We start from the raw sequence: 12,415 nt of genomic DNA, 5'->3' as shown, positions 1-12,415 counted from the left end.
TTCCCTTATGACTAAATTGAAGTATTTGCAATGCTCAGGTGGGACTAGTTTATGTATAGTATCACTAGCTAAATTCCCAGTTTACATGTTTTGGGAACTAAGTGTACTAATACCCTGCATTGCCCCAGAATGCAATCACACTTACTAGATCGGCCTACTGTGAAATATACTGCTGAGGTTTTTAAACCTCCTCACTTCTAATTTCAATAACTACTGAGGGAAAAGAGCACAGGAGTAAGTGTATGGTTAGATATTAAATACTTATCAGGCATAGTAGCGCATGCTTTAATCCAGTACTCAGGAGATGGAGGCAGGAGGATCTCTGTGAGCTTGAGATAGGTCAGCCTGGTCTACAGAGTGATCTCCAGGTCATCCAGAGCTACATAATGAGATTCTCAAAGATAGATAGATAGATAGATAGATAGATAGATAGATAGATAGATAGATAGATAGATAGGCAGGCAGGCAGGCAGGCAGGCAGGCAGGCAGGCAGGCAGGCAGGCAGGCAGGCAGGCAGGCAGGCAGGCAGGCAGGCAGGCAGGCAGGCAGGCAGGCTAAAAGGCTAAGCTTATAGGTAGAAGGAAACTAGCCTGGACTGAGATAGGGATTAGTATTATGTCAACTGAGGAAGCACTGAGGAGGAAAAGGTAGCAGGAATGAGGAGGCTGAGATAGTTAGGATTCAGATAATTTAAAAATTAAAGATATGGAAGGTTAGAGGTAAAAAGTAAAGGAACTGGGGAGACAGCTCTGTGAGTAAAGTATTGATGCACAAGCATATGAACCCCAGTTTGAATCCACAGAACCCCCATAAACTGTCAAAGTAGTGTATAAATTTACACTACTTTGGGATGTGGAGATGGGAGGTTGGGAGGTGGAGACAGGAGAGCCCTGGAAGCTCCCAGGCAAACAATGTGGACAGTGAGGACTGACAAATGAGATTGTTTTCTTTTGGTTCTTTTTTTTTTTTCGGAGCTGGGGACCGAACCCAGGGCCTTGCGCTTCCTAGGCAAGCGCTCTGCCACTGAGCCAAATCCCCAACCCCGAGATTGTTTTCTTATTCCTCTCCTGTGCCATGGGTCATATGCACCTTCATTCATATATGCACATGTGTGCATACACACACACACACACACACACACACACACACACACACAAACACTCACAAAGAGCAGGGCGTGAGGAAGAATGAAATGAGGTAAGGAGGAGAGAGAGGTGGATATGGGTTGTGCATAGGAAGAATAGTAAAAAGTGCACAGCACAATGAGTACAAAGCATATAGAACAACTACAAAGCCTGAGCGGTACAGAACTAAATTAAGACTCTTAAATGTTAAGTGTGCATCATAAAAAAAAAAAAAACAATGAGAGCCAAGTGAAGTTAATATAAAATAGATTAAGAAACCATCGCACCAGTGAATATTTCCTGTTAGTGACTAGGTTTCTGAACTCCTTCCCTCCTACAGCGGCTTCATGTAACGAACAGCACCAGTTCACCTGTGTAGCCCTTGGTTCCCACATCATCAGTTGATGTGGCAGTGAGGGTGTCCTCCAGGGTACCTTAAAGGTCAGCTTCCAAGTCCACAGGCCCCGACAATCCCTGTTCCTAGTCTACCATGCTTTTGGTTTATCTATATATTACACCATTTCAGCTTCTCTCTCCAGCACAGTCTGGAGCAAGGGGTGAAGGTAAAAGTGCTTGCTGGAAGCTCCTTGGTGATGCAGGGGACTCTGCTTCAGGCTCATATCCATCTCTGGTCTTCCTCTCTATCCATGCTGTATATAGTCCTTGGTCTTGCGAACACTTCTCCCTCTGTGGCTATTGTAGCAATGTTGGTGTGTAGAAGGGATTATAAACCCTCAACTAGCCGTTCCCACTGACCTCCGAAACCATGCACATTGGGGCGGAATCTGCTTCAAGTTCTCAGGCCCAGAGTTGCAGAGCCTATGCTGTAGTTCCCACTGTGTGGGAAGCTGGTGTCTACTGGGCCAGATTCTAGCATGCACTGTGCTTCTAGAAAGCTACCTATGTAAACACTGCAGGAAGCACAGATGCACTGTGTGACCACGGCTAAGCAGGATGATGACAACATAGCAAGAAAGGTAGAACAGAGAGAAGAGCGAGCCTGGAAACGACTCTGAACCTGGCTCTAGACTGCTTTCAGAAATCTTGTCCCTGAGTCATATAAATCCACTTCCAGCCAAACACGGTCATAAGTGGAGAAACAGACTCTGGTACCTAAGACTTCTCTGCCTGAAAAGTATAATTTGAGGGGTTGGAAATAGAATTTCTCCAATAAGTCTCCCCTAGCACACACTCAAAGTTGCTTTGCTGGAAAAATATCATATCCAGTCTCAGAGTAGATTGTAGAAATGCGTCAAGAAAAGAGGGCTGAAAGGGGCTCAGGTGGTGAGGATGTGAGCCTGGATTACAGTTAGTCCTGCTCAGTCACAGACCTGGTCTCAAAACATAAAATAAAGAGTAATAGAGAAAGATATTGACCTGACCTCTGGCTTCCAGGTTACACATACACTAACATGCACACGGGAATGTACACTTTAAAAACATGACAATGAATACATGCAAAGTGGAGGAATACAAAAGTCCCAAGATATAAAATAATTTATTTTGGTAGCACTTCACCTTAGAAATGTTGCTTGGATGACTCATGGAATGTCCCAAAGTCTTCTCATTCTGTAAGACAAAAAGGTAGTAATTAAGCTCCAATTAAAAGCATGCAAAGAACAAGTAATCAATTATTCTAATAAGATGTTATTCCTGTAAGCAAGCACAAACCAATCTACTAGATATATATTCCTAGGTATTAGACATTGGAAATTTGGGCAAAAGTAAATAAAACAATGGTCCCTGACCTAAAGAAACTTATCATGGAAAGAACAGAATTTTGGAAAAATAAAAATAAAATCACAGCAACAGACACTTTCAAATTCATAGTTCAGAGGTGAGAAATCCTATATACCCTTATACCTGACAGAATCTGTGTTATGAAAGACCACTAAAAAGACAAGGAAGAGGGTGGGGTGTGTGACCCCACCTCCAACTGTCAAATGCCCAATGCCTAAGATTGTCAGATCACTGGCCTCCTCCCTCCCATAGCGATCACAGCCCATCACAAACTCATGTAGCAAATTCTCCCGTTTGCCTCTTAATCTCATAGCTCATCTCCATTTTTACTTGCTAATATTTGAAGATCTTTTGAATTCTAATGTGGAATTTTAAAAATAACTTTCTATATTGTCCCTCTGTTCATAAGCTGACCTTGTTAACGGATAACAGATAACTTCCCCCTTTCATCCAACTTTATACACTGAAGTCCAAACCCTTATATCCTGAAATTGGACTATAACCATATTTAGAGACAGGAGCCTGCAATGTGGTGATTAAATTGTAAAGAGGTCATTAAAGAGGACCACAGTCCAACAATGGAAACATCCGGGCTGGAATGAAGATATTCTAAAGAAACACTTGTGTCTCTCCTTTCGGCAGTTAGTGCCGGAAACAAAGAGATTTCAAAACAATGGAATTCCAAGAATATCATGCAGGAAAGGAAAAGACTAGGAGTGTGGTGTCAGCAAAATGGAGAGTTTGTCTCTCAGACACAAACTTCACATGTCCTAACAACTTGTCAGATATCCTTACCATAGAGACTGGAGCTGACACAGTGGTAAAAGGCAGGGCCATGTCTTGACTAGGATTATGAGAATAGCCTCCCCAGGCTCAAATGTTTGAAAATACTTAACCCCTAGTTGGTGGAATTGTTTGTGAAATATTAGGAGGTGTGGCCTTGTTGGAGGAAGTACGTCAGTGGAGATGGGCTTTAGGGTTTCAAAGGTGTCTTGTCTGTCTGTCTCTATGTGTCTGTCTGCCTATGCCTCCTACTTTTGATTCAGATATAAACTTTCAGCTCTTCCTGCTGTCATGTTCTGCCATTATGGACTCTAACACTCTGAAACTACAAGTCCCAAAGTAAGTAAGTTCTTTCTTTTACATGTTGCTTTAATCATGACATCATACTGTGCGTACCTTTGGTCTCTATTTAAACCTAACCTACTAGGACTTCAGAGAAGAACTTGATCACTGGACTTCTGTGTGCTCCTAGTGTAGCCACACTGAATATTCTCTTTCTGCTTTTCACTACTGTCTTCAGTTGGCTAACTGAGGATGGGTGGCCAAGACTGGCTGGTTAGGGTTACTAGGACAGAGGTGGTCTTCTAAGAAGAGATAGGAGCAGGACAAGCAGAAAGTACTATACAGACAAGAAACGGAAGAGAGAAGCTCAAAGGAACCCAATCTTGTTGGTACTTTATGCTGAGACATCCAGTCACCAAATAGAGAAATTTTTGGCTACTTAAGCCATTTTGCTACAGTATCCTTGGTACAGTGTTCTAACCTTTCTAATGCTACAAACCCTTCTACTACAGCTCCTCATGTTGTGGTGATGCCCAACCATAAAATTATTTTCATTGCTACTTCCTAAATGTAGTTTTTCTACTATTATAATCATAATGTAAAATGTCTGTATACTCTGGTGGTCTGAAGTGACACCTGTGAAAAGGTTGTTTAAAGCCCCAAAAGGATCACAACCCAGAAGTTGAGAGCCTCGACTTAGCAAACAAAGAAGTATTCCTATATGCACTTTTGTCTTATTGAGAACCTCCCACTAAATACAAACAAAAGAAAACTATTTCAAAATAAAGAGTTTTCACTTCCATTTTTATGATCCATTTTCTTTTACATTCACTCAAACCATGAAAGGCTAAGTAAAGTCTACTGAGGTAAAAATTGATTACCTCACCTATGATTATCAGAGGTACAAAAGGTCTTTCAAAATCCCCCTTTAGGCTTTTCCACCCATCCATCCATGCCTGAAGATGATTAGGCACTTGACTTATCTTTTGGTCTGCTGGCACTCTCACACACAAGACCAGTAATCATCAACATAGGTGGAAAGGATTGAGAAGCAAGTGAAAGAAGCTAAATTTTTCCCTTTTTTCAACATGCCAAATTCCACACTGCCCTCTTTCTCATATTCTTGCTTAATGTTCTTAAATGCCCAATGTTCTTAAAATGTTGGTAAAGAAGTCTTCAGATCAATTACCAGTTCTATTTTGGTAATGTTGTTTTCTTTGGTGTTATAAAAATAATGTGTTTATGCAAATTCTAAATATTTTGTCATATTCTTTTATAAATCTAAACAGAAACAAAACATACTTCTCTTTTAAGTGTACAATATAGTCCCTGTTATTATTAAGTGTTTACCCTTAATGAAAGACTTCTTGATCTTACACCAGACTATTATAAAGGAAAAGGAAAAAATTATAAAGAGCACTTAAAGAATTCAGAGTATGGCACCTAAGATACCTTTAAGAACTTAGGCTTCTAGAGCTAATACATGCCGACGGGCGCTGACCCCCCTTCCCGTGGGGGGGACGCGTGCATTTATCAGATCAAAACCAACCCGGTCAGCCCCCTCCCGGCTCCGGCCGGGGGTCGGGCGCCAGCGGCTTTGGTGACTCTAGATAACCTCGGGCCGATCGCACGCCCTCCGTGGATAATAAATGGTAAAGCCCAACATAAGGAGGCAAGCTATACCCTAGAAGAAGCAAGAAACTAATCGTCTTAGCAACAAAACAAAGAGAATGAAAGCACACAAACATAACCTCACATCCAAATATGAATATAAAGGGAAACAATAATCACTATTCCTTAATATCTCTCAATATCAATGGCCTCGACTCCCCAATAAAAAGACATAGATTAACAAACTGGATACGCAACGAGGACCCTGCATTCTGCTGCCTACAGGAAACACACCTCAGAGACAAAGACAGACACTACCTCAGAGTGAAAGGCTGGAAAACAACTTTCCAAGCAAATGGTCAGAAGAAGCAAGCTGGAGTAGCCATTCTAATATCAAATAAAATCAATTTCCAACTAAAAGTCATCAAAAAAGATAAGGAAGGACACTTCATATTCATCAAAGGAAAAATCCACCAAGATGAACTCTCAAGCCTAAATATCTATGCCCCAAATACAAGGGCACCTACATACGTAAAAGAAACCTTACTAAAGCTCAAAGCACACATTGCACCTCACACAATAATAGTGGGAGATTTCAACACCCCACTCTCATCAATGGACAGATCATGGAAACAGAAATTAAACAGTGATGTCGACAGACTAAGAGAAGTCATGAGTCAAATGGACTTAACGGATATTTATAGAACATTCTATCCTAAAGCAAAAGGATATACCTTCTTCTCAGCTCCTCATGGTACTTTCTCCAAAATTGACCATATAATTGGTCAAAAAACGGGCCTCAACAGGTACAGAAAGATAGAAATAATCCCATGCGTGCTATCGGACCACCACGGCCTAAAACTGGTCTTCAATAACAATAAGGGAAGAATGCCCACATATACGTGGAAATTGAACAATGCTCTACTCAATGATAACCTGGTCAAGGAAGAAATAAAGAAAGAAATTAAAAACTTTTTAGAATTTAATGAAAATGAAGATACAACATACTCAAACTTATGGGACACAATGAAAGCTGTGCTAAGAGGAAAACTAATAGCGCTGAGTGCCTGCAGAAAGAAACAGGAAAGAGCATATGTCAGCAGCTTGACAGCACACCTAAAAGCTCTAGAACAAAAAGAAGCAAATACACCCAGGAGGAGTAGAAGGCAGGAAATAATCAAACTCAGAGCTGAAATCAACCAAGTAGAAACAAAAAGGACCATAGAAAGAATCAACAGAACCAAAAGTTGGTTCTTTGAGAAAAATCAACAAGATAGATAAACCCTTAGCCAGACTAACGAGAGGACACAGAGAGTGTTTCCAAATTAACAAAATCAGAAATGAAAAGGGAGACATAACTACAGATTCGGAGGAAATTCAAAAAATCATCAGATCTTACTATAAAAACCTATATTCAACAAAATGTAAAAATCTTCAGGAAATGGACAATTTCCTAGACAGATACCAGGTATCGAAGTTAAATCAGGAACAGATAAACCAGTTAAACAACCCCATAACTGCTAAGGAAATAGAAGCAGTCATTAAAGGTCTCCCAACCAAAAAGAGCCCAGGTCCAGACGGGTTTAGTGCAGAATTCTATCAAACCTTCATAGAAGACCTCATGCCAATATTATCCAAACTATTCCACAAAATTGAAACAGATGGAGCCCTACCGAATTCCTTCTACGAAGCCACAATTACTCTTATACCTAAACCACACTAAGACACAACAAAGAAAGAGAACTTCAGACCAATTTCCCTTATGAATATCGACGCAAAAATACTCAATAAAATTCTGGCAAACCGAATTCAAGAGCACATCAAAACAATCATCCACCATGATCAAGTAGGCTTCATCCCAGGCATGCAGGGATGGTTTAATATACGGAAAACCATCAACGTGATCCATTATATAAACAAACTGAAAGAACAGAACCACATGATCATTTCATTAGATGCTGAGAAAGCATTTGACAAAATTCAACACCCCTTCATGATAAAAGTCCTGGAAAGAATAGGAATTCAAGGCCCATACCTAAACATAGTAAAAGCCATACACAGCAAACCAGTTGCTAACATTAAACTAAATGGAGAGAAACTTGAAGCAATCCCACTAAAATCAGGGACAAAACAAGGCTGCCCACTCTCTCCCTACTTATCCAATATAGTTCTTGAAGTTCTAGCCAGAGCAATCAGACAACAAAAGGAAATCAAGGGGATACAGATTGGTAAAGAAGAAGTCAAAATATCACTATTTGCAGATGATATGATAGTATATTTAAGTGATTCCAAAAGTTCCACCAGAGAACTACTAAAGCTGATAAACAACTTCAGCAAAGTGGCTGGGTATAAAATTAACTCAAATAAATCAGTAGCCTTCCTCTACACAAAAGAGAAACAAGCCGAGAAAGAAATTAGGGAAACGACACCCTTCATAATAGACCCAAACAATATAAAGTACCTCGGTGTAACTTTAACCAAGCAAGTAAAAGATCTGTATTATAAGAAGTTCAAGCCTCTGAAGAAAGACACTGAAGAAGACCTGAGAAGATGGAAAGATCTCCCATGCTCATGGATTGGCAGGATTAATATAGTAAAAATGGCCATTTTACCAAAAGCGATCTACAGATTCAATGCAAACCCCATCAAAATACCAATCCAATTCCTCAAAGAGTTAGACAGAACAATTTGCAAATTAATCTGGAATAACAAAAAACCCAGGATAGCTAAAACTATTCTCAACAATAAAAGGACTTCAGGGGGAATCACTATCCCTGAACTCAAGCAGTATTACAGAGCAATAGTGATAAAAACTGCATGGTATTGGTACAGAGACAGACAGATAGACCAATGGAACAGAATTGAAGACGTAGAAATGAACCCACACACCTATGGTCACTTGATTTTTGACAAAGGAGCCAAAACCATTCAATGGAAAAAAGATAGCATTTTCAGCAAATGGTGCTGGTTCAACTGGAGGGCAACATGTAGAAGAATGCAAATCGATCCATGCTTATCACCCTGTACAAAGCTTAAGTCCAAGTGGATCAAGGACTTCCACATCAAACCAGATACACTCAAACTAATAGCAGAAAAACTAGGGCAGCATCTGGAACACATGGGCACTAGAAAAAAATTTCCTGAACAAAACACCAATGGCTTACGCTCTAAGATCAAGAATTGACAAATGGGATCTCATAAAACTGCAAAGCTTCTGTAATGCAAAGGACACTGTGGTTAGGATAAAACAGCAACCAACAGATTTGGAAAAGATCTTTACCCATCCTACAACAGATAGAGGGCTTATATCCAAAATATACAAAGAACTCAAGAAGTTAGACTGCAGGGAGACAAATAACCCTATTAAAAAATAGGGTTCAGAACTAAACAAAGAATTCACAGTTGAGGAATGCCGAATGGCTGAGAAACACCTAAAGAAATGTTCAACATCTTTAGTCATAAGGGAAATGCAAATCAAAACAACCCTGAGATTTCACCTCACACCAGTGAGAATGGCTAAGATCAAAAACTCAGGTGACAACAAATGCTGGCGAGGATGTGGAGAAAGAGGAACACTCCTCCATTGTTGGTGGGATTGCAGACTGGTAAAACCATTCTGGAAATCAGTCTGGAGGTTCCTCAGAAAATTGGACATTGAACTACCTGAGGATCCAGCTATACCTCTCTTGGGCATATACCCACAAGATGCCCCAACATATAAAAAAGACACATGCTCCACTATGTTCATAGCAGCCTTATTTATAATAGCCAGAAGGTGGAAAGAACCCAGATGTCCTCCCAACAGAGGAATGGATACAGAAAATGTGGTACATCTACACAATGGAATATTACTCAGCTATCAAAAACAATGCCTTTATGAAATTCATAGACAAATGGTTGGAACTGGAAAATATCATCCTGAGTGAGGTAACCCAATTACAGAAAAACACACATGGTATGCACTCATTGATAAGTGATTATTAGTCCAAATGCTTGAATTACCCTAAATGCATAGAACACATGAAACTCAAGACAGATGATCAAAATGTGAATGCTTCACTCCTTCTTTAAAAGGGGGAACAAGAATACCCTTGGCAGGGAATAGAGAGGCAAAGATTAAAACAGACACAGAAGGAACACCCATTCAGAGCCTGCCCCACATGTGGCCCATACATATACAGCCACCCAATTAGACAAGATAGATGAAGCAAAGAAGTGCAGACCGACAGGAGCCGGATGTAGATCGCTCCTGAGAGACACAGCCAGAATACAGCAAATACAGAGGCGAATGCCAGCAGCAAACCACTGAACTGAGAACGGGACCCCTGTTGAAGGAATCAGAGAAAGAACTGGAAGAGCTTGAAGGGGCTCGAGACCCCATATGTACAACAATGCCAAGCAACCAGAGCTTCCAGGGACTAAGCCACTACCTAAGGACTATACATGGACTGACCCTGGACTCTGACCTCATAGGTAGCAATGAATATTCTAGTAAGAGCACCAGTGGAAGGGGAAGCCCTTGGTCCTGCTAAGACTGAACCCCCAGTGAACTAGATTGTTGGGGGGAGGGCGGCAATGGGGGGAGGGTGGGGAGGGGAATACCCATAACGAAGGGCAGGGGGAGGGATTAGGGAGATGTCTGCCCGGAAATCGGGAAAGGGAATAACACTCGAAATGTAAATAAGAAATACTCAAGTTAATAAAAGAGAGAGAGAGAGAGAGAGAGAGAGAGAGAGAGAGAGAGAGAGAGATCTTCCCTTCTGTCCAATGGAGTTAGACTACAATAGATTAAGCCAAGGACTTCCAATGCCTGTTTGATTTTGTCTTCTCTACACACAGGAAGACTAGAAGTAAATAGGACAATGCAATTAAACCAAACCTTTGAGCTACAGGAAGAAAAAGATCTGGGAATTACAACGGCTTGAAGAAGTAAACAGATATTTGAACCACAGTCCACAAAAGACAGATTGGGATCTGTGACCTAGAACTGCAGAATATACTCAACTACATTGTAAAGCGAAATCATTAACATTCTTTATAAAATCTGTCGAGTAGAAAATTATAGCTCCAGTCTCCAAGATATAGTATGAAGTTACTCAAGACAATTAGCTGTTATAAATATTAAAACTCACATGGGCAAAGAGTATAGAGACATTACAACAGAGATAGAAGCACCATGGACTCAGAGGTGATGTCATCCAAATTACCCTGGTGTTCTATAGCAAAGATTTTAGACCATCTGTGATAGAAATGCTTCTACCAAGAACTGTGAAGCCTCTTGAAGCCAAAACCAAGAAAGTCTCAGCAGCTGAGGTATGCAAAATTTTAAAGAAGATGCAATTGAAATTTTCAGAACTGTCAAAAGCTCTCAAAGTGATGTTCTGTATTAAATAGTCTCATAAGTAGACTAGAAAGGAAGGAGATGAACATCAGTGAGAAAGGCTTTGAAGAGTGACCAGCGGCTCCTGGACCTTTGGGAGAACAAAAGGTGTTCATGGTGTGATGCCCCAGAGGGAAGGAGGAGGAATGCTAGAGTTTTGTGTAATCGTCAACACTGTTATCCCACATGAGGTCCATTCCTGGTTTTGAACATCAATTACCTATTCACATATGCCACTCATACAAGTGTGGAATTTATAAGGAGGAACTTCTAAAAGTTAATATTTTGGAGGATAGTTATTTTTTCAATCATCCTCTGAAGATTAATAACATTTCTCCGTTAAAGTAATACCTCCGAGATATGAGCAGTCTGGTTCTAGACCACTACCTTGAAGCCATGCAATTGTTTTGTTTTCCTTCTACATATAGAAGTTATTTTACGGTGACCAGGACCAATGCCAAAAACCTTTAGTTCCAGATACTCTGGAGGATGAGCCAAGAGGTCAGTTAACCCATAATGTTCAAAGCCAGCATGAACGACATAACACATTTCTAGATTAAATTCCATTTCAAATGCTATTTTTGTGCTGTAATGTAATTATTGGGGAAAATAAAAAGCTTAAAATCATTAAAAAAAAAAAGTCCCAATTCTCTGTGAAAACGCAATACTGATTTACACGTTTGCATTCCCACCATCACTGGAGGAATGTGCCCGTTGCTCCACACATCCTTGCAGCCAGGAATTAACATTTGTGGCTTTGATGTCAGCCACTGTGATAAGCATAAGACGGAATCTCATAGCCATTTTGATTCCCATTTCCCTGATGGCTAAGGATATTGAATATTTCTTCAAGTGTTTCTCAGCTAGTTGTAATTCTTTTGTTGATAATTCTCTGTTTAGATCTGTACCCCAGTTCTTAATTAGACTGTTTGGTTTGTAGATGTTATCTGGTTCTTAAGTGCTGAGGTAAGGGTGGCACAGAAACTGTGAGTGTGGCTAACCAATGACTGCACTATCGTGAGACCCATGCCACAAGACAGTCTACCTCAGATACTGCCTGGAGGGCCAAAAACCAGAAGCCAGATGGCCCAGAGACCGAGGATAGAACCGAACATGACTGGAAAAAGTCAATGGAATGATTTCTAATGATATTTTGCTATATTTTTGATATATTCATAGATTACTGCCTAGCCCAATTGTCAGCAGAGGTGTCACCCAGCAACTGATAGAAGCAGATGCATAGACCCACAGCCAAACATTAAGTGGCACTCAGAGAATCCCGCAGAAGAAGGGGAGGAAGGATTGTAGGAGCCAGAAGGGGTCAAGGTATAACACACACACACACACACACACACACACACACACACACAAACCACCACAGAATCAACTAACCTGGACTCATAGGGACTCACTGACCCTGAACCAACAATCAGGAAGCCTGCATGGTCTAACCTAGTCCTGTATATATGTTATAGTTGTGTAGCTTTGTGTTCTG

At 40.6% G+C, this 12,415-nt stretch overlaps 1 protein-coding gene across 13 annotated transcripts in view; it reads right to left on the bottom strand.

Annotated features, from left to right (window-relative positions):
• The window catches only part of Marchf8 (membrane associated ring-CH-type finger 8), a 117,130-nt gene that overhangs the window by 25,177 nt on the left and 79,538 nt on the right, over positions 1–12,415 (bottom strand). For all 13 annotated transcript variants that reach the window (XM_039107644.2, XM_063286106.1, XM_063286103.1 and 10 more), the window contains one exon: positions 2,643–2,693. In XM_039107644.2, the coding sequence (XP_038963572.1) occupies positions 2,643–2,693 (51 nt within the window). The remainder of the gene's footprint in view (positions 1–2,642; positions 2,694–12,415) is intronic.

The sequence above is a fragment of the Rattus norvegicus genome, chromosome 4 (assembly GCF_036323735.1).
Source record: "Rattus norvegicus strain BN/NHsdMcwi chromosome 4, GRCr8, whole genome shotgun sequence".
NCBI classification, from domain to species: Eukaryota; Metazoa; Chordata; class Mammalia; order Rodentia; family Muridae; genus Rattus; species Rattus norvegicus.
Note: the sequence above shows the minus strand (reverse complement) of the source record. Positions and strands in the feature narration are given on the sequence as shown.